Source organism: Telopea speciosissima, chromosome 5 (assembly GCF_018873765.1).
Source record: "Telopea speciosissima isolate NSW1024214 ecotype Mountain lineage chromosome 5, Tspe_v1, whole genome shotgun sequence".
In the NCBI taxonomy this organism is placed as follows: domain Eukaryota; kingdom Viridiplantae; phylum Streptophyta; class Magnoliopsida; order Proteales; family Proteaceae; genus Telopea; species Telopea speciosissima.
In genome coordinates this window covers 36,722,626-36,749,010 of record NC_057920.1, presented here as the reverse complement: position 1 = coordinate 36,749,010, position 26,385 = coordinate 36,722,626, and the positions used below count along the sequence as shown (strand labels likewise).

At 40.4% G+C, this 26,385-nt stretch overlaps 1 protein-coding gene across 1 annotated transcript; it reads right to left on the bottom strand.

The window, feature by feature from the left end:
• Window positions 1–792: 792 nt before the first annotated feature.
• Window positions 793–26,385, bottom strand: LOC122660967 (prefoldin subunit 1). Its single transcript, XM_043856232.1, has 6 exons — window positions 26,254–26,385; window positions 26,105–26,158; window positions 2,295–2,400; window positions 1,777–1,783; window positions 1,555–1,639; window positions 793–1,029 (listed from the first exon to the last, which is right to left on the bottom strand). Exons 1-6 carry the CDS (start codon window positions 26,275–26,277, stop codon window positions 916–918), a joined length of 390 nt encoding a protein of 129 aa, XP_043712167.1. The 5' UTR covers window positions 26,278–26,385; the 3' UTR covers window positions 793–915.

The window sequence follows — 26,385 nt, the reverse complement described above, 5'->3', positions numbered from 1 at the left end:
TTCTGGCACCCCCGCATTATTCGCACTACGAGTGTAACCCCGCGTGTGAGTGCTTGGGAGTTTTATCACCAACAAGAGTAGAGATACATCAATTGGCTTGGTCAATGCCACATCTGCTTCTTCTTCCTTATCTCACTTGAGAAGCTTAGGATTTAAGGTGTGGACCATACAGGAATCTTGCCTTGTGGTTTCAACTTCACCAATTATAGATTACTTTCACACTATAATTTATCATCTGAACTACACCTATTGACATCTGCAAGCGCTATCCGATTCTGATTGAGATTGACAAGATTGTACTTGACATTCCAACATATTGGTTATTTAAGTTATACTAACTTAACTAGAATCAGTTTTCTTTGCCAGACATTTACATTGTATGCATTTGTATCATCTAGAGCAGCGAGCGGTCCAGTGAAGTTCTCTGCAAGGAGCTGCTACAGAATGACTGATTTTATTGAGAAATACCAAGGCTACGCCATTCCTTGCTCAAGACTTAAACAGCTTGTGCAACTCTATAGTTAAATGGATTACCCTTGTCCCTAAAGCAGGGTGGTCAACAGGAAGCTCAGGATGAATATCGATCAACCTATCATTTCACAGTTTTATTAGCTCCATTTTACACTGTGCTAAGGCAGCCTCTAAGGTGATGAATTCTTTAAGAAGCATTGCAGCTAAAGAGATCCTCAAAGATTCAGCAAGTGCAATGGCAGGTGAGAAATTCACTATAAATAGCAAAAGTAAGAACAAAAACTCCACCCACCAAAACTAAGTAATGGATTTCTAAGCTAGTGGTGAAAACCAGCATCTCTCATCTAGAATTTTACAACATACCACAATACATTGTATCGAAATAACTGAATTATTGTTTTAAACACGAAAAAGAACACCAAATAATGAGATGACTCAGACAACTCACATCACAGTCATTGACATTATCAGACGAGCAAGCCCAGGATCCTGCTGTAACAGTTCCCTTAGGTTGTTCTCCACCTCTGCCAACTGCTTCTCCAAGTATTCCTTTGAAGTCTGTCCACAATCGAAATAGATTTTTGAGTCCCACAATATTGGAGGGGTAGGAACTTATGAGTCTGATCTAATAATCAGAATGAACCAATAATAATGCATCTTAAAGAGGAGATCTCTGGCCAAAACATTGATACAAACAAATGAGTGTGAAAGCCATTCTACCACACAGAATTATGATACAAACTACTGCAGGATCCGCAAGGCAATATCTTATGATTAGTGTTGAAATCCAGATCAACTGGTTCATGTATCTGTGTAATTACCTTCAATACCCTGCTGCCTAAATATTTGACAGCAGGGTATTCATACAGAGCCAACTAATGGAGAAACACCCTCTGACACCCTACATGTAGTGACAAAACTATGCCAATATGTTGATAATGATCGTTACTCGATTAGTGTGCAAAGTAACTCATCAAGCCCACAGATTGGACTGGAACTTTTTTCTTGTGTTATATGTGACAAAAATACGTATATTCACATGCAAATAAACTGCATGAAATGACAAAAAAGAAAAATACAAACCTGTAATGAAGCAATGGCAGTCTCACTATCATTAAGTTTCTGCTCCTGCTCATTCACCAAGACCGATTTTGGTTCTAAAACAAATCTGTCCACCAAGGAAAAAAAACAACAAAAATATGGGGGAGGTTATAATTCTTCCAGACAATTCATTAAACAGGATTCACTCATCTTCTTCAAGGACCAAACATTTCAATTGCAGACAGAAGGAGATCCAAGACTCACGTTCTTCCTGTAAAGCAAGGGACAAGGAGAAGTCAGATATGGACCAATGATCTTTCAAAACAATGAAAGAGGAAAAAAAACAGGGCCAGTGGCTGGATGACATTTCATGTAATGCCACATAGCAAAAGCAGAACCATTATTTGTTTTATTTTATATTTTTTCTTCACCCATCAAAATAAATAAAAGCAGAACCAGGCAGCTGGTTTCATCAGTTCCATCTTCCAATATAGAACATACTCAAAACAAGGAGGAAAACCAGAAATAATAATTACTGTTTTTCTGCAGTCACAGGAATTTGTTGGATAGCAATGTCAAATTTACCTTTGCCCTGAACTAAAATAGTGGTTCAAAATTCAAAATAGCAATGTAAACATGTGCCTAAGTCATTTTCCTGAAATAAAATCAGTCTAAAACAGTGGCACATTATACAGACATGTATGTCACTGTACTAATATGAGACCAGAGCAACCTTCGGAAAATATGAACAAGGGTTCTCTATCCAATTTTATAGGCCATACCAATGGATTTGTATGTATCTGTATCATCAGATAATTGTCGCAGCTCCTCCAAAGTTAGGTAAGCACGTTTCTTGTCTCCCTCTTTGTTACGCAATTGGTTCTGCACCTGAAAAATCAAAGAGTCAAATGGGTTAATCCAAGTCCATAATTAGATTTACATTGTTTAGGAAGGTTTTGCCAACTTCTTGGATCTTTCGTTATCTGTGAGACAAGCTGTTTTAAAAAATAACCTAGGTTTTCATTTTCTGAGTTGTAAAAAGCTTTAATGTATTGAGGAGGAAAGCATGGGAACCACAAGCTTTACATTGTATCTGGGTTTAGGGGTAAAGTGAGATCCACCCCCTCCTTTAATTCTTGTTATATTTTCTAATGTTGAATGAAATTTTTTAGGGCTGCCTTTGCATGGATCCTGAAAATCATTATTTCAGTATGCCAGGGCATTCCTCAGATGCAATATGTTATCGAGAGTGGGACTCTCGGTATTAGCGCTAGAAAGCTAATACCGAGAGGAGAAAGAAAAGGGGCAGTTTGGTCCTGTTTTATTTACTTAAGTCTATGGGTATTTACTGTTATACCCTTTAGTAATGTTATCTTAATGAAATTCTGAGGGAAGAGAATTAACTCTTCTTTTCAAAAGGCAATACGGTCGTGTTTCTCTTCCTCTCTCGTTTTCTCTTCTTCTTCTTCTCCCTCTTATTTTTCTGCTGCAATTTACATGGTATCAGAGCATTAGGCACTGCTACAGCTCTCTATGACTATTATCTTCTTTTCTATCAAGGCATCTATCGACATTGAGGCGGTGATTTCAGATTAGAGGGTCTTGCGGCTTCTTATTTCTTTTGTTTCAAGTGGTGCAGCACCCTATGCTGTATTTCTGGACTGTTTAGAGACTAGTTCATGATCTAAAGTCAGAACTAGGTCTCTCCTTTTGGTGGTTTATGGAGTGAAGGTTGCGCTGGAATTGGAGGAGCATCTATCGGCAGCACCCTGTCAGGGTCTTGAGATCGATTTTTCCAGGGAGAATAATCGAATTTTCGGTGGAGACTTTGGAATCTATATTTGTGTTTGCTGGATTTTTTTTTTGGAGCTTGCTGAATTTTTTAGAAGGTACCGCAGCAATTATTTTTCTGTTTTAATTCCTCTTTTGAAATTGATTTTTTCTTCCCTTTGGAGATTCATCGATTTTTTGGTCTGGTTTTTAGGAACCACTTCTTGAGATTGTTGCAATATTTGAAGCTTGCTGCATTTTTAGGGAGTTATTGAAAGGCAGAAATTTATTTTTCTGTAGAGTTTGGTTCAGATTTGGTTGGACTCGATTTTCTTGTCAACTCTGGCAGAATTTTTCACCTCTTCTTTTATGCAATCTCACTCCATCTTTTGGCTGTGAATTATGGGTGATACTTCGAAGAATGTGATGACTGAGGTTTTCTCTTCCTCCAATCGTATTACTGAAAAGAAATTGGAGGGGATCACCAACTATCAACAATGGAAGAAAATTGTTAAATTGGTTTTGACCGGACGTGATCAGCAGGATCATTTATTTAAGACTAAACCTGATGATGACCTGTTATGGGATACTATTGATGCTAGGATCTTGGGACAGATGCTAAATTCTATGGATAATCAAATTGTCAACTTGGTGACCCATATTGATACTGTTAAGGCGTTGTGGGAGTATCTTAATGTTTTGTACTCAGAACAAGACAGCCTTTCCCGTATTTATGACTTGTCTCAGGAGTTCTACAGGGTTGATCGAAAGGGTCGTCCTTTGACCCAATACTTTGGTGATTTTAAGAGGATGTATGAGGAACTTAATTCCCTACTTCCTATTACTTCTAATGTGGAACAAATGCAAAGTCAGCGGAAGTAGATTGCAATTATGGGATTTTTGGGAGGACTTGGGAAGGAGTTTGATTCGGTCCGTTCCCACATTCTTGGTGGCAACAAGGTAGCCACACTATCTGAAACTTTTTCTAGGGTTCTACGTGTTTCTCGTGAGAACACTACTATTGCTGATACATCGGCGTTGGCCTTTTTCCACCTAACCATGGGCCCAATAGTGGGGCTGGTAATGGTGGCAGTGGCAATAGTGGTGGTGGCCGTGGTCGTGGGGCTGGTTCTAGTAAACCACCTACTTTGGTTACTCAGGATGCTTCTGATAGTTCGAATCCGGTAAAAACTTGTCACCATTGTGGTCGCCCAGGACATATCAAACGCTTTTGTTGGAAACTTCATGGCAAACCGTCTCAGCAACAATTTGCCAATTCTGCTACTACTACTGAGTCTACTATTTCTACATCTCCACAGCCTGAGGGTAAGACCGCGAAGATGTCTGATGAGGAGTATGCTCAATTTACCCAATTCCAAATTTCTCAGTCAGTCCAGCCTCCAACCGCAACCTCTGTTCAGGCAGGTAATGCAACTGCGTGTCTTTTGACTACTACATCTCATCCCTAGATAATTGATTTAGGGGCTTCGGATCATATGACTGGTGTTTCAGGTATACTTTCCTCCTTTCAAAAGTCTTCATCTAGTGCTACTTTAGTTGATGGTTCCTTAGCTAAAGTGACTGGTACCGGCACTGTTCATGTTACACCTTCTTTGTCTTTGTCTTCAGTTCTCTATTTGCCTGATTTTCCTTTCAATCTTTTATCTGTTAATCGGTTTACCAAAACCTAGAACTGTTTAGTAACCTTTTCCTCGGATTTTTGTGTAATTCAAGATCTTATGACTAAGAAGATGGTTGGTAGAGGTCGTGAGTCGGAGGGCTTTATATACTTGAGGACACTTCATCAATGGCGTGTACCGGCGTAGCATCACCCTACCAGATTCATTGTCGTTTGGGTCATCCTTCGTTGGAAAGTTTGAAGCTTCTTGATAGTCATTTTCGGTCACTTTCTAGTTTACATTGTGAGTCTTATCAGTTTGGGAAACTTCACCATGTGAGTTACCCACCTAGAGTCAATAAACGGTCTGACCAACCTTTTCTTTAGCTCATTCAGATGTATGGGGTCCTTGTCCTGTCGTGTCTAAGTTGGGTTTTCGTTATTTTGTTACTTTTGTTGATGACTATTCTAGGGTCACCTGGCTCTATTTAATGAAAAGTCGTTCAAAATTATTTTCCATCATTTGTGCCTTTGTGAATGAAGTAAATAATCAATTTCAGACTCCTTTGCGTATTCTTCGTAGTGATAATGCTAAGGAGTATATTTCTGCCCCCTTTGCGGATTTTATGGTGCAACGTGGTATTATCCATCAGTCCTCTTGTGTGGACACCCCACAACAAAATGGTGTCGCCGAGAGGAAGAATAGAAATTTACTGGAAGTCACTCGATCTCTTTTATTTGAGATGAAAGTAGCTAAACCTTTTTTGGGCAAATGCTGTTTTGACTGCGTGTTACCTCATTAACCGCATGCCATTTTCAGTTTTACGCAGTGGTATTCCCTTTTCTCTGTTATGTCCTTCTATGTCTTTGTTTGTTTTACCACCACGAGTGTTTGGCAGTGTTTGCTTTATTCGTGATCATCATTCTGGTGTTTCAAAGTTGGATCCCAAAGCTCTTAAGTGTATGTTTGTTGGCTATTCCCGCACTAAAAAGGGTTATCATTGTTATTCTTTTGAGTTGCAAGAATACTTTGTTACTGCTGACGTTTCCTTCTTTGAATCCACCCCATATGATAGTTCTTCTTTTACTGCGTCTGAGTTGGATGATGATCTTCCTGTTTCTGTTGTTCAGTCTATTGTTATCATGTCCCACAGGCTGCCTCATCACCGGCACCTCCACCTGTTGTGTTTCAACGTCACCAATGGAAAGTATGGGATCCCCCTGTTCCCACGACTTCTGCTCCATCTACTTCTTCGCCAGAAGATCCTGTAATAGGTACTACTTCTTCTCCTTTGGAACCCCCTTCTGATCTTGATATTCCTATTGCTCATCGTAAGGGTGTTCGAAGTTGTACCCAACACCCCATTTCTAACTTTGTGTCCTATACTGGTTTGTCTTCCACCTTCCATTCTTGTTTAAATACTGTTGAGAATCATCCTATTCCTAAGTCTGTTGCAAAGGCATTATATCTCATTCTGGCTAGAGGGCTGCTATAAATGACGAATTGTTGGCGTTGGAAGAGAATCAGACTTGGGATCTTGTTCCCTTACCCTTAGGTAAATCTGCCATTGGTTGTCATTGGGTGTATGTGGTGAAAGTGAACCTTGATGGGTCCTTGGTTCGTTTGAGCGTCTTGTGGCAAACGTCTATGCCCAGGTATATGGTGTAGATTACCTGGATACCTTTTCTCCTGTCGCGAAGCTTACTTCTGTCCGTATTTTGATTTCCTTGGCAGCCACTTCTCATTGGCCATTGTACCAATTAGATGTTGAGAATGCTTTCTTACATGGAGATCTTAATAAGGAGGTTTATATGGAGTAACCTCCTAGGTTTGTTGCTAAGGGGGGTCCAGTCTGGTGTGCAAGCTGAAGAAATCATTATATGGTTTGAAACAGTCCCCTCGGGCTTGGTTCAGCAGGTTTACTGAGGTTGTGTTAGAGTTTGGGCTGACACGGTGTGCTAGTGATCATTCTGTGTTTTTTCTATCGATTTGATACAGGGAAAATATTCCTTGTGGTTTATGTAGATAATATAGTTATTACAAGAGATGACAATTCTGGTATTGAAAGTTTAAAGATATATTTGCAGCAAAAGTTTCAGACCAAGGAATGGGCAAATTGAAGTATTTATTGGGTGTGGAAGTAGCTCAGTCGAAGAAAGGAATTTTGCTTTCACAAAGTTTAATCTATGTCTCTTATTTGTTTAATCTAGCTCAGTCTTGTATTTGTTTAATCTATGTCTCTTCCAAGTTTCTAACAATTATTAACAAACTGTCAAACCATCACCGTGTATGATTATGAATATGATGCCCAACGCTTAAATGGTTTATGGTTTGATGTTTTTTAATTCCTAATGCTTAATTAAGTTGTTTTACCCCTTTACTTTAATTGTGTTCTAAATATTGTGTGGAAGAGCTCTTTGACGTTGTAGACTACCAACCTAGGGTCCAAAGTCAAAGTACCATTATGGGTTTGAATTTGTAAAAAATAATGTTTCCATTGTGTTTAAAAGGCCTAAAAGAGGGTGGATGTCAAGTTTAAAGACCTATCTTGACCATATGGCCACTGAACCCACCACTGAGTCCAGATAGGAAAAAATACACCAACTCGCCGAGATCTCAGCAGAACTCAGTTTCATGGTCTGGCAAAACCAGGGGCGAAATCGAGACCTAAAACCTTGCCCTCCGCAGAATGGTGTTGCAAAAAGGAAGAAGAGGACAGTACAAGAGATGGCCAGAACCATGTTGACTGAGAGGAATGTGGCAGACAAATTCTGGAAGGAGGTAATGCATACAGCAGTTTACATCCATAATAGGTGCATGTTGAGGCCCCACGAAAGTCAAGCCCTCTATGAGCTATGGTTTGCAAAGAAAGCACATGCTAAGTATTTCAAGATGCTTGGCAGTAAGTGCTACATCAAGAAGACTAAGTAGAATTTGGGGAAGTTTGAGGATACTGCAAATGATGGCACATTCCTTGGTTATTTGATGTAGACAAGCTCACGTTTGCCAAGCATATTCTACAAATAAGCATAAGAAGAGAGCTAGTCCACTTAACTCCGTAGTTTGCTGGCGTCAAAGGCGAGGCAAGGGGCTCTCCATCTGACGGAAGATTGTGTCCAGGATCTGGTAATCTAAGCGTTGCTTCTTCTGGTCAGCTATCGAGCTACGCTCACGTTTTTTGGCTTCGCTGGGTGTAATGAATAGAGATCTCCCGCCAACAGTCTTCTCTTCGTATCACTTCACTTCGATCAAATCATTTCAAACTCCAATTAAGTGTGAAGTGTGTACCGGTTTGATCAACCGTCAACTTCGATCATCGAGCATACGACGGTGCCGCCCGTTTTCATTTCGTGGAAGTCCCCGGCAGAGGAAAGGGCTGAACCAATTGGTGGACCAACCCATTGGGCCATAGAGCCAACTAGCCTTGGGCTGGGAGCATAGTTCAAAATCTCGCGAAATCTCGATCGAGATTTTGAGAATTTCGAGAATTTCGACCCCCTCGAAACGAAATGACCCCTTGAATCAAAAAAATACTAAATTTCGATTGAAATTCTCGAGATATTTCGAGACATTTTCAAAATCTCGCGAGATTTCAAAAATCTCGAGAAAATGCTTTATATAAAATACCATGTTTCGACAGTCTCGGTCGAAATTTCGACCAAGACTGAGAAACAAGCATTTTTCCTCTTTTGCTTGGTTTTTGAAGGTTTTTGCTTATTTCTTCTTCAATCTTCCACTTCCCACTTGAATCCATGCCACATCTACGCCGGAATCACTTGGAGAACAAACTTCTTAGCACATCTCTGAAGCCTTTCCACTATTTCAGGTAAAACCATATTCTCAAAATTGATTTTTTTTAGGGAAATGCTTGATCAACATGTTTGTTTGTGATGAAATAAATATATGTTAGACACCGAAAGCCGATCTACGACTTCACGGTGTCGAAATTTTTTTTTGGTATATATATTATTTATTTATTGTTCTACTTCAAAAATTGGATTTATTTACAACAAAAATCAAAAAATAATAGGGGTTATGTATATTGTATGGTGATGAATTAAATATATGTTAGACACCATTGGCCGATCTATGGCCTCATGGGGTCAAAAATATTTTTCTGCCAATAATTAATTATTTTAATTTTTGAAAATTATAAAAAATATTTAAAAAATTCAAAAAAATAGCAAAAAATAAGAAATAATATGAGGTTTTTGTTTTAAAATTACTGAAAAATATAAAAGTAAATTGTACATACTTCTTATTTGCTGCCCATTTACATATCTTTTCGATTTTGTTGTGCTAGGCCAATATTTATTTGAAAAATATTTTTAAAAATTGTTTTTAAATATGAAAAAAATATGAGGGTTAGGGGAAAAATACTAAATAGTTATATACTTATATAATTGTGTTAGTGCTCTTAAATCTTAATTCTTAAACATTTAAAATTTTAAACTAAAAGAATTGATGTGCTTGATGATTAATGAATTGTCTTTTATTCATGCAACAAGAACTAGTCGATTATGACGAACCGTGGTAAACGACAGCAGCGAGGCAAGAGGGGCGAGAGCAGCGGCCGACCCGGAGGAGGGGAGCACACCCAGCGCACTAGGGGTGACATTGCATGGTTGCATGGCACTCCAATTGATGGGGATAAAAGAAAATCCCAATGCAACTATTGTCACATGCGGTTTTTGAGAGGTGGTGCCACTAGACTCAAACAACATCTAGCTGGGAATTCTCCTGAAGTGGTCGCATGTCATATGGTCCCTGTGGAGGTATCTAGGGCTGTCATTGATTACATGAAGGGAGTGAGTAAGAGGAAGTCTCAGAGGGAGAAGGCAAAAGTAGATCTTGAGGAAACAGTGAGGTGTACAGCGGGAAGCCAATCAAGCCATCGTGATGATGATGATGATGACAGTGATGATGTCTATGTTCTGATGATATAGAGACGAGCAAGAGGCTAGGGATTGGAGACGAGCACGAGATGATGAGCGAGCCGATTATCATGAGGATCGGGAGAGAGTCGAGAGACAGAGGTGGTTGTGGAGGAGCTAGTACCTCGGAGTGGTGCTAGTGGTAGTGGAGGAGCAGTGCAGGTGGAGGAGGTGGGTTGCCTAATCCCTTTAGGAGATCACAGAGTACGAGGGCAGCTCCCCCTCCGCCTCCACCACCACAAGATGACCCAGCACTTCACCAAGCACCTGGTGTTTATAGAAAGAAAGGCAACAACCAACCAAAAATCAAGGGAGCATGGAAAAATCTGAAGGGGATGGTGAAGGAATCTATAGCTAAGTGGATGTTATACCATACCATCCCAGCAAACACAGCACAAGGCCCCTTTTATCAGACTATGATAGATTCCATTGCTGAGGCTGGCCCAAGGTATAAGGGGCCCACCCCATATGAGATTATGAATGTGTATTTGCCCCAACAGAAGAGAGACCTTGAAGACTACATCAATGAAATGAGGGGGCTATAGGAGAACTATGGGGTGACCATAATGTGTGATGGTTGGACTGGTCCTACAAGAAAGTCCATCATCAACTTTATGGTGTATTGTGATGGGAGGACAGTCTTTTCTGAAGTCTTGATGCATCCAAGGACAAAAAGGATGCAAAGTATATCTACAAATTCTTGAAGGAAGTGGTAGAAGATGTAGGAGTGGGAACGTTGTCCAAATTGTAACGGACAACGGAAGCAACTACAAGAGTGCCGGTGAGAGGTTGATGCAAAACAATAAGTACCGGTTGTTTTGGACTCCATGTGCTGCCCATTGTATAGACCTCATGTTGAAGGACATGGGAAAGATCAAATTGGTACAACATGTCGTGGAAAAGACAAGGCAAATGACCAACTTTGTCTACAACCATGGGTTTGCACTAAACCTCTTGATGGAGAAGTGTGGGGGTGACTTAGTGAGACCAGGCATAACTAGATTCGCCACCAACTACATTGCACTCAAGAGTATAGAAACCAAGAAGTCTGGACTGAGATCAATGTTTGCTTCTGAAGACTGGTTCAACTGGAATGGGTCCAATACCCATGGTGGTAGGGAAGCACAAGCTACAATTTCATCAGATAACTTTTGGTCTAAGTTGCATAAAGTGGTACAACTTGGACCCGGTGGTCAAGGTTTTGCATATAGTTGATTCTTGCTATCAAGGGACCAACCATGCCACATCTATATGCTGCCATAGACTTGATGAATGAAGGTGTTTACAATGCAAATCCACGAGGTAGCAAACACTTTCTCAAAATTATCAAGGAGCGCTGGGAAAATCAACTTATGCATCCACCCATAAGGTCTGGTGAGTGTACACTCTTTGTTTTTTATGCAATTACATCTTTTAAAGTTAATTTGAAGGATATATTACTAACTAGTGAATATGTAATGTCAATTTCAACATATTATTTGAACCCCAAGTACCAATACAGTCATAGGCTTGGGTTGAATAATAGTCTTATTGACGCAGTCAAAGAAGTAATTGCCAAGTTAGAGCCGAATAGTAAATTACAGGCGATATACAACAATGAGGTGAGTTTTATAAGTTATAATTCATTTGGAATTACTCAATTCAATACTAAATAGTAACGAGTCATTACTAATTTTAAATATTTTCCAAATGATTATAGTTGAAGACTTTTAGGGATGCATTGGAAAGTTTTGGAACCGAAGCTGCACGCAAGAGGCCGGACACGCGGTGATGCCGGTACTCATTAGTCATTACTCAATTCAATATCTTATTCTTTTGAAATGAAGGTGACATGTTTCTTTTGTTGTAATGCAGCTGAATGGTGGGCGTTGTATGGGGGTTCGGCAAACAATTTAAGAAAAATAGCAATCAAGGTTCTCTCCCAGACATGTTCAGCATCTGGCTGTGAACGGAATTGGAGTACATTTTCTCTCATCCACTCCAAGAGGAGAAATAGATTGGGTTCTGAACGTCTCTTTGACTTAGTGTATGTGCATTATAATTTGAGGTTGAAGATGCAACACATACGCATGGGACAAGAGGGTATCAGGGAAAATATCGATCTCGCCGACATTTTCCAGGTGGAGTCAGATGATGAAGATCCTATTGTTGATTGGGTGAGGGATAGAGGTGAGCCAGTGTTAAATCAGCCTGGAGGTAGACCTGACCCCATGATAGCTGAACACATACAAGCTGATGTGGATGACTTCATGGCTGCAGAGGGTGAGGTACATGCACGAGACGTGTCACCCATACCGTTCCAGTCTACTGGTGGTGTTGATGAGGAGGATGAAGATCGGTCTATGTCATCTGGTGGAGATGGTGGTGGTGGAGATGGTGATGGTGGTGGTGGTCCTGGTGGAGATGGTGATGATGGAGGTGATGATGAAGGTAATGATGGACGTGATGATGATGATGGTGATGGTAGTCAAGCATATGAGGGAACTCGAGTCCCGTTTGTGGTACAAGAGCGGCGAAGAGGCAATCCGTGCCCCACCGCCCCACACCGCCACACGGCCCACATCGTCACCTCGACCTACTCGAGAAAGCGCGTGGCGATCCGTCCGGTGGTCGTGGTAGTGGTACTAGTAGGCGGTGAGCTTATGGACATTGATGCCCTATCCGCTCTGTTGGTGGGTGAGTATTGGCGATAGAGACGATGGATCGAGTGGGCATTTCCGTGCCCCATCTTTTCATGTAGACAGACAGTCCATCTCCAGCCAATCGAGCATGGTTCATCTCATTCACATCCATGTGGCGAAGGGCATTCGGCGTACCCTTGGGGCAGCACCTATATCTTCTCTATCCATTCCCGTTTTGAGTATGACTCCCACTCACAAGGATATAGTGGATCGTCTTTTGTGCATGACTTCTTTTCCTATACTGGCTACCCAACCCACCAGCCGCAGCCGTACAACCCGTACATGCTCCCATAGCCGTCATATGACTCATATCATAGTGGATCAGTGGGTAGTACTTCTTCACAGTTTGGTGACCTATATCCTAGGATAGGTTACCTTCACCATATTGATGATGCAGTTTACATAGCCACTGTGGATGACTACACTCACTTCTTCTCCCAGACTATGACGTGGCATGCATTTGTCCTACAGTCGGAGAGCAATACACGTCAGCTCCAGCGGACCATGAGTGGGGTTGATCCTGGACGGCGGAGTAGTTATTATTAGCAAATTTGTAAATATTTGAGATGAATGATGACTAGTTGACTACTTGACTTGTAGCCTTGTAGGGGACAATTGGGGATATTGACATATTGTGATTTGGAATGTTTGATATCATCTTCTTAAATCTTAAGTTGTTATTTGTTAACTTGTTATTGACTTGATGTCTTATGTACTTAATATTATGATTTATGACTTAACTTATGAGTCATTATGTTTCCAACTTAGTTCCAAGTCAATTTACTTGTTTAATGTACAATGTGTATATGTAAATGTGTAATTAACTATGTTATACACTTATACATTAGGGTTCGACCGTACGTTGCCAATCAATGGTGCACATCCAAAATACCATTTTGGGTGACTATTTTTGCAATTTGAACATTTAAATGTGTTTATATAGCCTAAAATAGGGTTTCCATGAAGTTTCAGGCCTTAACTTGGCCTAAAACCCACCGAAATGACCTATCGAAACATACAAGAAAAAATACAATATTTCGACTGAAATATCCGAAATTTCGAATATTTCGGATATTTCGGTCAGCTCGAAATACCGAAACGAAACGAGTTCTCGAACTATGGCTGGGAGTTTGTTGGGTCTATCAAACCCAACTCATGAGGCCAGATTAGTCAACTTTCATTGTCACTCTTGCTGGCCGATAGTTACTTATGAAGTGAGCTCCACATGACTTTATTCACATGACAAAGAATCTCTGGTGGGGTCCACAAGGAGCAAGAGCCAGCTGGAGGACCTTGAAGACTTTCTAATTTTATGTAGTTTCTATTTTAGAACATTGTCAAAGTTAGACTTTCTATTTTTTTTTTTTTGTAACTTGAGAGGTAAGCTATTGCCCTCTATATATTTGTAAGGCTTTTAGAAGCCTTCCACACGAATTAATGAAGTTGCTTAGATTGCTTTGTGCAAGTTTTGGTTATCCTATTGTGAGGATGAAGGGATGAGAGGCCTGGCTGAGAGAGCCGAACTTCCTTATCCCCTTTTTTTTTTATCTTCTTCTATCCTCTTCACCTATCCTGCCTGCTCAATTCCCCCCCTGTTGCTGCTACTGAGAGACTCCAATTTGTTACTGCCACTACATTCTTTGAAGACTTAAATCAGCAATTAATCATTCCAAGGATTTCTGTTGCTGATCATCACCAGAGAAGGATCAAGAAACCCCTGCAGAACCAGCTCCTGTCTTGTTTCTTCAGCAAACTTCAAGCCTGAATTTCTCTGAAACTTGAACTCAGTTTCAGCAGAGGTTTGGAGGGTTGAATCACACAACCAAGGGCTATACTCGATCCCTGATTTGGAGTCCAAACTCCCACTGGTTTGCAAGATCTCAACTAACCTTCTAATTTTGACTCCAGTCATATCTCAGCAACCAACAACCATAATAGGCTGAAATTTTGGACACAAGACATCCTCCCCATACCCTCCACTCGACCAGTCGACCAAGTTTGGATCCAAACTGCTGGCTGGTTTGGTTTCTGCACTCAATTCCCCTACCTTCTATTTTGGTGGTCTGTCCCTACTTGTGTTTCTGGCCTTATTCCAACTTAATGGGGTCGGCTACATGGATCCAAACAAAACATGGTAGGGGAAAACTAAGGTCTAAATAGAAGAAAAAAAGGGGGTGGGGGCAATGAAGAGATGAGAAAAGAGGGGTGGGAAATGAGATGAGAAATGAAAAAAGGAAAATGGCAAATGAAAGGTGGATAATAAAGGAAAGATCAAAGATGAAAGAAAAAAGTAAGAGGAAAGAGGCACAGCCTAGCAAGTCAGGAGAATCTCAGCTAAATGGGGTCTGCTACATGCCTAGACCTGTACTCAACAAAAGAGATTTCCCTAGAAGTGAAAATATTGATCAATGAAGCATGGAACAAGATCCCGGTTGAAACCGACCGAGATTTCCGAGATATCTCAGTTTCGTGGAAAACAGAGATGAAACCTTAGTGTATTTTAAAAATTACATTGTTTTGACTGATTTCGGTCGAAACCAGTTCAACCGAACCAAACCAACAACTTAAAACTTATCTCGATCGAAACTTGTGATATTTCGCAAGTTTTGACCGAGAGCTGCTGGTTTCGACAGAAGCGGTGGGAAATTTGGGAGATTTCAATATTTTTGGCCTCCACAACTTGATTCTTACCATATTGCCGGCGTTTGGTGCATCTACAACTTGATTCTATAGTGTGTGTGAACCTCTCTTTTCAAAGGTAATAGTATTTTTGTACCAAAATTAAATTTTTTGTACAACACTGTTGAATACATGGTAGAATTTGTTGAATTTAATTATGTCAGTGTCCTTGGCCCGATCTATGACTCTAAAGAGCTGGAATTTTTTTTTGGTAGCCTAGTTATTTTTTTTATTTTCTGATTTATAAAAATCATTTTCATACAACATAATTTTGAAAAACATATGATATATATATGATGGATGGACACCAATTTAATATATGTGAGACACCGCTGGCCGATCTACGGCGTGACGGAATCGATTTTTTTTTTCTTGTTTTTAATTATTTATTTAAATTATCTGATTTTTTAAAAATAATTGCTGAAATTTAAAAAAAATTTGAAAATAAGTAGGAAAAATATTCTGTTTTAATGTTAAAAAAGTAGAAAAATAGTTTAAGGTTGTAAAATATGTTTTCAGCTATATTTGATTAATAGTGTTATGTTCTTTAATTAATATTAATTAATTAATTATTAATTATTAAAATAACATTAAAACATAGTTTTAAAAGGAGAAAATTTTAGAATATGTTTTGTTGTTGTATAGGAGTCATATTTGTAGTTATTGTTAATAATCTATGTATTCTTGTTGGAACAGGTTGGTAAATTCTACATACTGAAATATAGGGGACATTGCATGGATGCATTGGAGACCCCTTTCAGCTGACAAGAAGAAGTAACAATGTAATTATTGTGGGAAGCAGATAATGGGAGGTGGAGCAACTAGATTGAAGGCGCATCTTGCTGGTGGAGATGCATGGATGCATGGGAGACCCCTTTCAGTTGACAAGAAGTAACAATGTAATTATTATGGGAAGCAGATAATGTGAGGTGGAGCGACTAGATTGAAGGCGCATCTTGCTGGTGGAGATAGGAATGTGATAGGCTGCCCTAATCTGTCAAGTTAGATAAAGTTTGCTACGCCACAACATCTCAGGGGTGGAGCGGCAGCTAGGAGGCAGAAGAGGTCAATCAGGGAGGGGTTTGAAGAGGCATGTCTAGATCAGTATCCTGATTTAGGGGACCAGGATTATGATGATGCGGAGCCCGATGAGTATGATGATTGTGAAACACCAGCAGAGGCTGCACAATTGAGGAAGGCAGAGTTGATGAACAGAAAAGATTGATGATGAGAGAAAGTTACAGATGGCCAGAGGAGCTGGTTCATCTAGACAGGCTAGAGAGGAGCCATAGCCAGAGCAACCCCATAGGAAGAGGTTGAGACAGAGAGAGCTAGAGATTCCACTAAGGAGGACCCAGAGTGTGAGGGCCCCAGAACCAGGCCCATGGCCCCCAGCCCGACAGGCCCGAGCCCCATGGCTTGCACCCCCACCCCCACCCCAAGGCAAGGACCCAGATGTTGAGATACTCTGGATAGATCCCACACTTTTTTGACAACCAAAGTTTAAACAAAAAAAATTAAAACAAATGTAGACTAATGTGAAGGAGAAAGTGGGGATTGCTTTCTCCAAATGGGCTTTCTACCACAGCATTCCAACCAATGTCACCCAAGGGCCATACTATCAACATATGTTGGATGAGATAGGTAAGGTCGGATCTGGAGTCAAGGGGCCAACACCATATGAGATGTAAAATGTCTACTTGCCCTATCACAAGGAAAATTTGATGGAGTACATTGATGAGCTAAAGACTATATGGGAGCACTATGGAATGACTGTGAAGTGTGATGGTTGGATTGGACCCACTAGACAGTCCATCATCAATTGTATGTTGAACTGTGATGGGAGGACTGTGTTCCTCAAGTCTGTGGATGCATCTAAAGAAAAGAAGGATGCAAAATATATCTACAAGTTGAAAGAAGTAGTCAAGGATGTGGGAGTGGACAATGTGGTGCATATGATTACGGACAAAGATAGCAACTTTAAGAAGGCTAAGGAAAAATTGATGAACAATCCTAGATGCAAACTCTTTTGGACACCATGTGTTGCTCACTACATCGATCTCATGTTGAAGGGTATGGGGCATTTGAAACTTGTGAAAGGGGTGGTGGAGAAAGCAAGACAAGTAAGCACCTACATTTATAATCATGGATTTACCTTGTATATGTTGAGGACCAAATGTGGTAGTGACCTAGTTCGGCCAGGGATTACACGGTTTGCAACCAATTAGATTACACTTCAAAGCTTCGAGGCTAAGAAGACTAGTCTTAGGTAGATGTTTGCTTCTGAAGAGTGGTTTTACTGAGAGGGGTCTTCAAGTAGTGGAGGAAGGACAGCCTAGGCCATGATTTCTAGTAATAGGTTCTGGAATGATTTGAAGAAGGTTGTAAATATCCTAGACCCAATTGTTATAGTGTTGAAAATGGTGGATCAACAGAGGAAGCCCACCTTACCACACTTGTGGGCAGCAATTGATATGATGAAGGTGCAAGTGGAGGCAACTTAAAGAAGGGGTAATCGAAAGTTTCTGGCGATTATCAAGGATCGATGAGTGAGGCAGCTTATGCATCCACTACATAAGGCTGGTAAGTTATTAGTTTATTAACTTCAATTCAACTTATCAATGTGTCATTGTCATTTAGTCTCTAATTGTAGAACTTTGTTGTGTTCAGCATATTATCTAAATCCCAAGTACCACTACAAGCATCGACTTTGGAAAGGTTTGAGCCAAATTCATCAATGCTGAGGCTAAGAACCAATCATTGTTTAGTAAGTAAAAACATATGCAATTATGTTTTTATGTATTGATATTAATTTAAGGCTGCATAATGTCAGATGAAAGCTTTTCGGGATGCCACTGGGAGTTTCAGTCGATCAGTGGCAATATCAGCTCAGGAAAACACTGCTGCTGGTTAGTATGGCTGAATTAGTCTTTCCATTTATATTCAAGTATATAACTATATATCCTTATTCACTTTACCAAATAATAATCTTTAATGCTTTCTTGCAACTGAATGGTGGTTGCAATATGGCACCAATTCCCCCAACCTATCCAAGATAGGACGCAAAGTGCTATCCCAAACATGTTCTGCCACTAGATGCAAGCGTAATTGGAGTACGTTCAACCTCATACACTCCAAGAGGAGGAACATATTGGGTGCAAAGAGACTAGAGGACTTGGTATATGTGCATTATAATATGAGATTGAGAGAGGAGCATATATGACTGGGCATGGAACATGATACAAGCCCAATTGAGTTGGCAGACATATTCCAAGTGGATGACGATGATGAGAATCCCCTTTATGAGTGGGTCAGGGATCGAGGTGAGCCTTTATTAGATGAGAATGGGGGTCAACCCAACAGCCATATTACTTCACAAACATAGTTATCAAGGCATCGCCTTGGCGTCCAGACTCCTTGGGCGCCTAGCTAGACGCCTTGCCGCCATGGCAGTGTTGCCTTGATTTTTTACCCTCTAAAATGCCATGGTTGCCTTTAACAGATGGGTGCTGACGTTGATGAGTATATGGCAACACATGGTAGAGTTCATTCGCAAACCCCACGTCCATTCAAGCCTTACCCTGTTAGTAGTGGAGCTGATGATGATGACTGGTCTCATTCCTCTGATGCTACTCAACCACCTACCCAGACTCAGGGCCATGGTGGTGGTGGTGGTGGTACAAGGATTGGTGGGTATTATGATGATAATCCCATATTAGATTCCTTACGCAATGAGGAGGATCAAATGTTTTAGCAGCAAGAGGCAAATCCAGAGCCAGATCCATAGAGATTTATAGGGAGGAGTCAATTTACTCATGCAACACAAGATGAGCATCATGGTGCACGTACCTACAGTCAACGTCCTCGCAAGCATGGACTTGGACCTTCCGATGAAGAATCTAGGATGGATATATCTAGCTTGTCTGGAACTATAGAAGTCATGAGTTTGGAGGAGACTAGAGGATCTGGTTATTGGCGTGTGCCATCCTTCATAGTAGAGACCCCTAGTCCAACACAACATCATGATAGTAGCTTCAAGAGCGTCAGATCAACATCATATGCTGGGTATGGACCGTATAGTGGTGGATATGCTGGTGGACCATCCTTTGAGAGCACTGGTTCATTTGGATATGGGAGTAGTCATGATACATCTACTGCTACATATGGATATGGGGATGGGTTAGGTGCCGGGTCATCCCTTGTCGACAGTATCTTCGGATATCCATCCCAACCATGTGTGTCGGCTCCACCTATTACACTCTCGTTGAGCCCTTCCCTAGATTGGGATGTCTCAGACAAGTTGATAATGGGGCTTATCAATGGGCAGTTATCATAGTTGTCACGGCGTCACGGCGATCCAAGTCGGTGGAGGGGTGTCACGTCGATATATCGACATTTCCCCCGGCGAGCATGTCGACCATGTTTTATTTTTTATTTTCTCTATTTTTAATGTGTTAATAGATGTATACTCAAGCCATGTTTTATTTTTTCTCTATTGTTTCTCAAGTTTTGAGAAGAAAATTCAGAAATCAACGAGGGAAAGAAGAAATCGAAAGAAATCAAAGAGGGAAAGAAGTCAGGAAGAAGAAATCGAAGAGGGAAAGAAGAAATCGAAGACAAGAAGAAGAAATCGAAGAGGGAAAGAGAGACAGGAAGAAGAAATCAAAGAGGGTCGCCATGGCGTAGGTCACCATGCAACCCTCTCCAGCGCCAGGACGCCATGGCGTGGCAGTTATGGAATATGAGAACAATTGGTCCCAAAACATGTCATGGGATATATATGTGGTGCATTCAGAGGAACGGCTTTGAAATCTTCAGTGGTACACAGCTCGTGGATTAGACCCACCAAGAAACTCCACATGGAATTGAGAAAGAAACACCTTAATTTTTTATTTTTTTTTGGATAACATGTATTATTAAGTGTTCTTGTACTTTAACTTTATATGAAGTTATGAACTAAGTATTTATAATACCAGTTTAGTGTATTCTTCAGCGTACATTAGTAAACTTGGGTCAATAACCACAAGTACTATTTTGAGTGTTTTTGTGGTAAAAATAGTTCATTCATTGTTTAAAATGTCAAAAATAAGCTATATACAAAAAATCAGACCTAAAAAACCAATTCTGGGCCTCGAAACCACTGTCTCGAGCTGGCTGGCAAAAAGTACCAGGTTTTGACCTGGTTTCAGTAGGTTTCAACCATATCTCAGTTTCAGCCTGGTCGAAACCCGAGATCTTGAACCTTGCTATGAAGAACTCAACAAAGAGAATGAGAAAAATGCCACTGAAAGAAAGAGAGATGAGTCAGATGAACTGAAGTTAAATCAAAGGTAGATAAAGAAAGAAGGAATAGAAAAGGGAGATGTGACAGAAATCATACTGAGGAGCAGGTTATTGGTGACCCAAGTGCAGGATTTCTGGCAAGATAAATAAAGACAAACACTTATTCACTCTTGTCACACATGGACTCCAAGAATGTGGTTTAGGCAAGCCAAGATGAGAGTTGGGTGAAGGCCATGGAAGAAGAGCTGGACCGAATTGAGAAGAACAAGACTTGGGAGCTAGTGCCAAGGCCATTCAACAAAAATGTGATTGGTACCAAGTGGAACTTCAGGATTAAGCCCAACAAAGATGGTAAAGTGGTCAGAAACAAAGCAAGGCTAGTGTGTAAAGGACAAGCACAAGTGCAAGGCTAATGTGTAAAGGATATGCACAAGTGGAAGGCATTGACTTTTAGGAGACTTTTGCTCCAGTTGCTAGATTTGAAGCAATTCAAATGTTCTTTGCATTGGGCAGTGTACAGAAACTTCAGGCATTTCAGATGGATGTAAAGTCAACATTTTTGAATGGCACTCTTGAAGAGAAAATATGTTGAGAAGCCAGATGGATTCCAATAGGGAGATGATCCAAACAAGGCACGCAAACTAAAGAAAGCTTTATATGGATTGAAGCAAGCACCAAAGGCATGGTACTCAAGCCTGGATACCTACCTATGCAAGCTAGGATTCAAGAAGGGACTAGTGGACAGCAATCTCTACATCAAGTCTGAGGACAGCAGTCAAATCATTGTGGTGGTGTATGTTGACGACATCATATTTGGAGGCCAGAGAGGAGTTGGGCAGAGAATTTGAGATGTCTATGATTGGTGAACTTTCATACTTCCTTGCTTCGCAGATCAATCAGTTGAATGATGGCATTTTCATATCTCAAATCAAGTATATGACGGAGATGCTGAAGAAGTTGAACAAAGATGACAAATCTCCATCAGTTGACCACACCACGTACAGGTCAATGATTGGGAGTCTTTTGTTCTAGGGTTTCTAAACTGGACTCCTAGTTGCAGACATAGTTGTCAAGGCGGCGCCTTGGCCGACTTGGGCGCCTTGGTCGCCTAGGTGGGCGCCTTGGACGCCTTGTTCGCCTAGTTGGTGTCGCCTTAAACTTTGGTCCTCTCCACCGCCTTGGGTCGCCTAACCGCCGTGACAACTATGGTTGCAGAAGGTTTCCTTCATATCTTTGAATGTGACTATCAGAATTCCTTCAAACTTTAATTGTATATGTCCCTTGTTAAATAGGCCATTCGACCAGTATTTCTTGCACACTTGATCTGTTTTGGTTGAATAATTAAATTTCCCTAATTGTGGTTCTGGTTCCTATCCTGTGATTCTGGATTTATTTGAGGTTTTCTAACCCTAATCCATTAGGTGACTAGAAACCCGAAAAATTTGGTATCAGAGCTATTTCTAGCAGGATACAAGGAACTATAATGAATCCAGTCCTCAGGACTATTAATCAATTGACAGAAGCAGTTAAGCAACTGAGTGATGAAGTTGCTGGCCTAAATCAGCAAAGAGGGATCATGTCTAGAAAATTTTCTGAGGTTTTCTAAACTCCGAATCCTTGGGTGACTAGTCCCTTCAATCTGCTACCCAAAGAAGGTGGGCATTCTACTACAAAACACACCCACTCAAGTGATGATCCACAGTCCAGCAGTCAGTCTTCAAGTGTCCACTATAGAATGTTGCTCTACCGATAGGCCTAAGAAGACCAGAATACTGTAATCTGTATGATCTGTGCATTTTCCTTCAATACTACAACTCCTCCTTTCCCTTTGTTATCTTTTGAACTACCATTAAAATTAGTTTGAGAGAGTTTGGAGTTGGGGATCCCCGTTGGCGAAAAATGGTACTTACAGCTGGATTAGTTATAATAATTATCCCCCATATCCCCAAGATGTAATGGAGAGGCATTGTGATGCAGTGGCGTTGGCGTGGATGGATCGGCACAACCTGCTGTGGAAGCCTAAGCCGAGATGGAACCAACCCAACCCGGTTTTCTGCTCCAAGAAGTGTTGGTAGAGATTTATTGGGGACAATATATGTAATCTTTTATTTTATTTGGCTACATAGGAGTTAGTTTCCTAATTGTTTTGTTTCCTAGATTGAATTAGTTTCCCAAGTAGAGTAGGTTTCTATTATTTTGTTTGAAGTATTTCTTTATATATGCACTACTGCCAATGGAGAGATGGAAGAATTGAATGGAATGAAAGTTTTAACCTTGTCTCACAGTTGTGAGCACTGAGCAGTGAAAGACCAGGTTGGTTGGTGGCTCTCCTTTCCTCTTCTTCTTCCCCAATCTTCCTATCATCTTCTTCATTCTTAGGTATGACTTCTCCTCCCCCTCTTCTTTTCCCTCCCAATCTCCCTTCTTATTCCCTATTTCCTTCTTACTGTTATTTCCTTAACTGGTATTCCGTTACTGCAACTGTACGAACCCATAAGGAGAGAGTTCGATCTCTCACAATACCTTTTCTGTCAGCCTGAACCTCTGGGAATCAGGACAATACACTAGGGCGACTCATCCCCTTGAGTACCAGCCCCTAAAGTTCCCTCTGTAGTGGTTATTGATCTGAATCAGATCTGATATTCCCTTGCTCTGCCAGGACTTTCTTGCACAGAAAAGTATGATGTTATTCTCTTAACTTTTTTCACAGCTGTTGATCAATCTCAAAAGGCCTAGGCATTGGGAGTCTATGTTTAAAGTCTCACTTTTATATGAGTCAAGATGAGAGAGTCCTCCCATATGAAACCAGTTCAATTCTACCGCTGGCTGTCCATTATTGTGAGTGAAACATTGAAGAAGGTGGTGACAATATTTTAATTGACACCACATACCCCCACTTTCCATTATTACCCATCTCTTTTATCTTAATTCAAGTTATAACCTTAATTCCTTTAGTTCCAAGTTTATCCTCTTCCTTCAATTCTCAAATCCTTCATATACCTTCCTCCACTTCTACGGTTCTGCTACTCCTTGTAAGCTTGCAATAAATTAAAGAATTGTCACTGAACATTTGAAATGAGTTATTTAACACTTGGGAGGGCCCATAGCGGCCCATAATCAGGGTAATTGAAGTATTGAACCCAAGATAGAATCAAATTGTTTTAAGTGTTCAAGCTAAATTCCCATCTTGCAACCTTAAATTATTAGCTACCAGCACCTACACACCATCGTCAGTGTATCCTAACAGGTTTTTCCCCCTCTTCCCATATGGACCACATATTCACTAATTCTACGAACCTAAAAAGGATATTTCCCATGTTTGCCAAAAGGAATGGCATGCCAAGCCCACAGAAAAGCTTTAATATCAATGGGAAGAACCTAACAGACCCTAAAAGGTTAAGAAATGGGACCATACTTCCCTTGATCAATACCAGCAGATGAACAAATGATTAACAAATTTACCTACTATGCAAAGATTAAACATCTGAGGAAGGATGGAAGGACATTTGGTTCTTCCTTCTCCTTTGGACCATGTCACCAATATTCACTTTCTCATGGCAAATTTCCAAAATTAAAGCCCTTATTTTATTGGGGGGTGAGAGTGAGAACAAGGGCAAGGATTTTGTCCTTTCCATTGAGATTTCATTTATAATTGTTACTTGAAAATAGAGATACTAAAGAGAGACTAGATCCAAATTTACAATTAGATCTGAGTCTCTTATTGTTTTATCCAGTTGTTCTTAAAAACAGAAAGTGCACTCTTCAATCTCAAAATCTCTAGGATCTCATACCTACCTAAGGACTAAAGCTAGGTACTAATCTCTTTACACTTTTTGAAGCACACTTAACGGTTACTCTCTCTGCCCCAACAGAATCCTAAGTCCTAACCAGAGTACCAACCATTTTTCATCAAATTTCCCAAATGATGGAATTGAGTGGAATGTTACTCCTTGCTTGCATCAGTTTAGTCTCTCTCGGATGAGATCCAAATTTACAATTAGGTCTGAGCATCCTATTGGTTTATCTGGTTGGTCTTGAAAACAGAAAGTGCACTCTTCAATCTCAAAATCTCTAATATCTCTCCAATCAAAAATCCCACACAGGGTCTACAGGTGTGATGGAAACACAATCCAGGACTGCCCCATCCTCACTTTCAAATAGCACATACAAGCATTGGTATAAACCCCTAAAAAGGTCTGCTTTCACCACCATAAGTCCTCCCACAGTATTATTCTTCCACACTTCCCCAAATCAAACCTAAGCTAAAGACTGGAGTTAGGTGGTAATTTCCTAACACTTATTGAAGGGCACTTAAGGGTCACTCTCTCTGCCTCAACAGAATCCTAACCAGAGTACCAACCATTTTTCATCAAAGTGCCAAATGATGGAATCGAGTGGAATTGTTAATCCTTGCTTGCATCAGTTTAGCATCAGAGCTAGAGGATCCTACACCTTCAGTAAAAAAGATGTTTCTATTTTTCCAAACCTTAGCTAGATTGACCATCGGGAAAACTGCTATTAAGAACTGCTACTTGGATAATAGGAATGAAAATAATGTTGTTTCTCAAGGTGTATTGGATATGTGTGCTGATCAAGATAACTTCCTCTCCAGTCTCTTGGTGATGTATTCATTACAGGTGGCAAACAATATGGCCAAGCTGAAGCTGCTCTGGAAGGTATTTGTATTTGTGACACTGGTGGCTAAAAATATACTGGCGTTGAGGTGGACTTGAACTTTGCTGTTGGATTATTCAATATCATGGTGTTCTTCATGGACTTTTACTTATTTCTGGAGAGGGGTCAGATTTCTTCAACATAAGTTGGACTCTTCCATTTCTCATGCATATCAGGAGGTCAGTAAGCCAACAAATGCATTGGCTGGGGAAGAAGGTTCAGGTAATGCCTTGGTTGGTTCACACTTTACAGGATCTTTCTCCTCCATCAAGGTTACTGACTGGAATTCCACAGTTTCAGTTGTGTTCTTCTCAGTGGAACACTTTATTTATGAATTTGGTGAGGTTATGGCCTTTGTATTTGTGTGGGTTATTGAATTTTATAATTGGTTTCATGTCCCTTGCGGTTTAGGGGTGACCGGGATGTCGTCCGTCCACCCCCCCCCCTTCCATTGTGTTCATTATTTTCACGTAATTAATAAAATTTGAGAAGACTGCCCGGGTTCCTGGAGTTGAAGGGTTAAAAGAAAATAAACATTATTGCAAAAAGAAAAGGAGGCGGGAGACAACTACCATGAAGCAGAGGCACCACCCTCGTACTAGTTTCAACTCTTATATATGTTGGATTATTTGATCCTTTTTTCCACCTACTGTCAGTTACCTTGATGGTTCCTCACTTCCCAAAGTCAAAAGAGGCATATATGTCTCTACTTAATCCCCAAATATGCATAGTAGCAGGAGAGATTCAAGTAAATAACCAAGCAGTTGCTAACCAAAACGAATTTTCAGGGAGACTGAGCAAACAGACTGATACTAGATCTGATGGACAAGTACACATATATTGGCACAATTTCTACAAAAAAGTGAAGACCATAGAACTGAAAAGATAACTACGCAAGTGAAATCTCGATTAGTATTCGAAGAACTAGAAGAACGTTACTTGCAGAACGAACCTGTTTCAATTTTCCAGTAATCTCTATCATTCGACTTTGAATCTCAAGAAACGCCTGCGAAATAATTTAGAAGAAGAGAACACAAAAGAGATCAAATGCTGTAGACTAAATAATGTCTTTGCATGCAAGGAAACAATAGATTATCGTACAGTTTTGTTTGCTTCATCGGCCATTTGAGATAAATTTTCAAACTTAGTACGAATTGAATCTGCTGAGACCACAAAGGAAGTACTAAAAAAGAGGCAAACTTCCGAGCACAGGGCCGAGCAAAGTGACCTTAT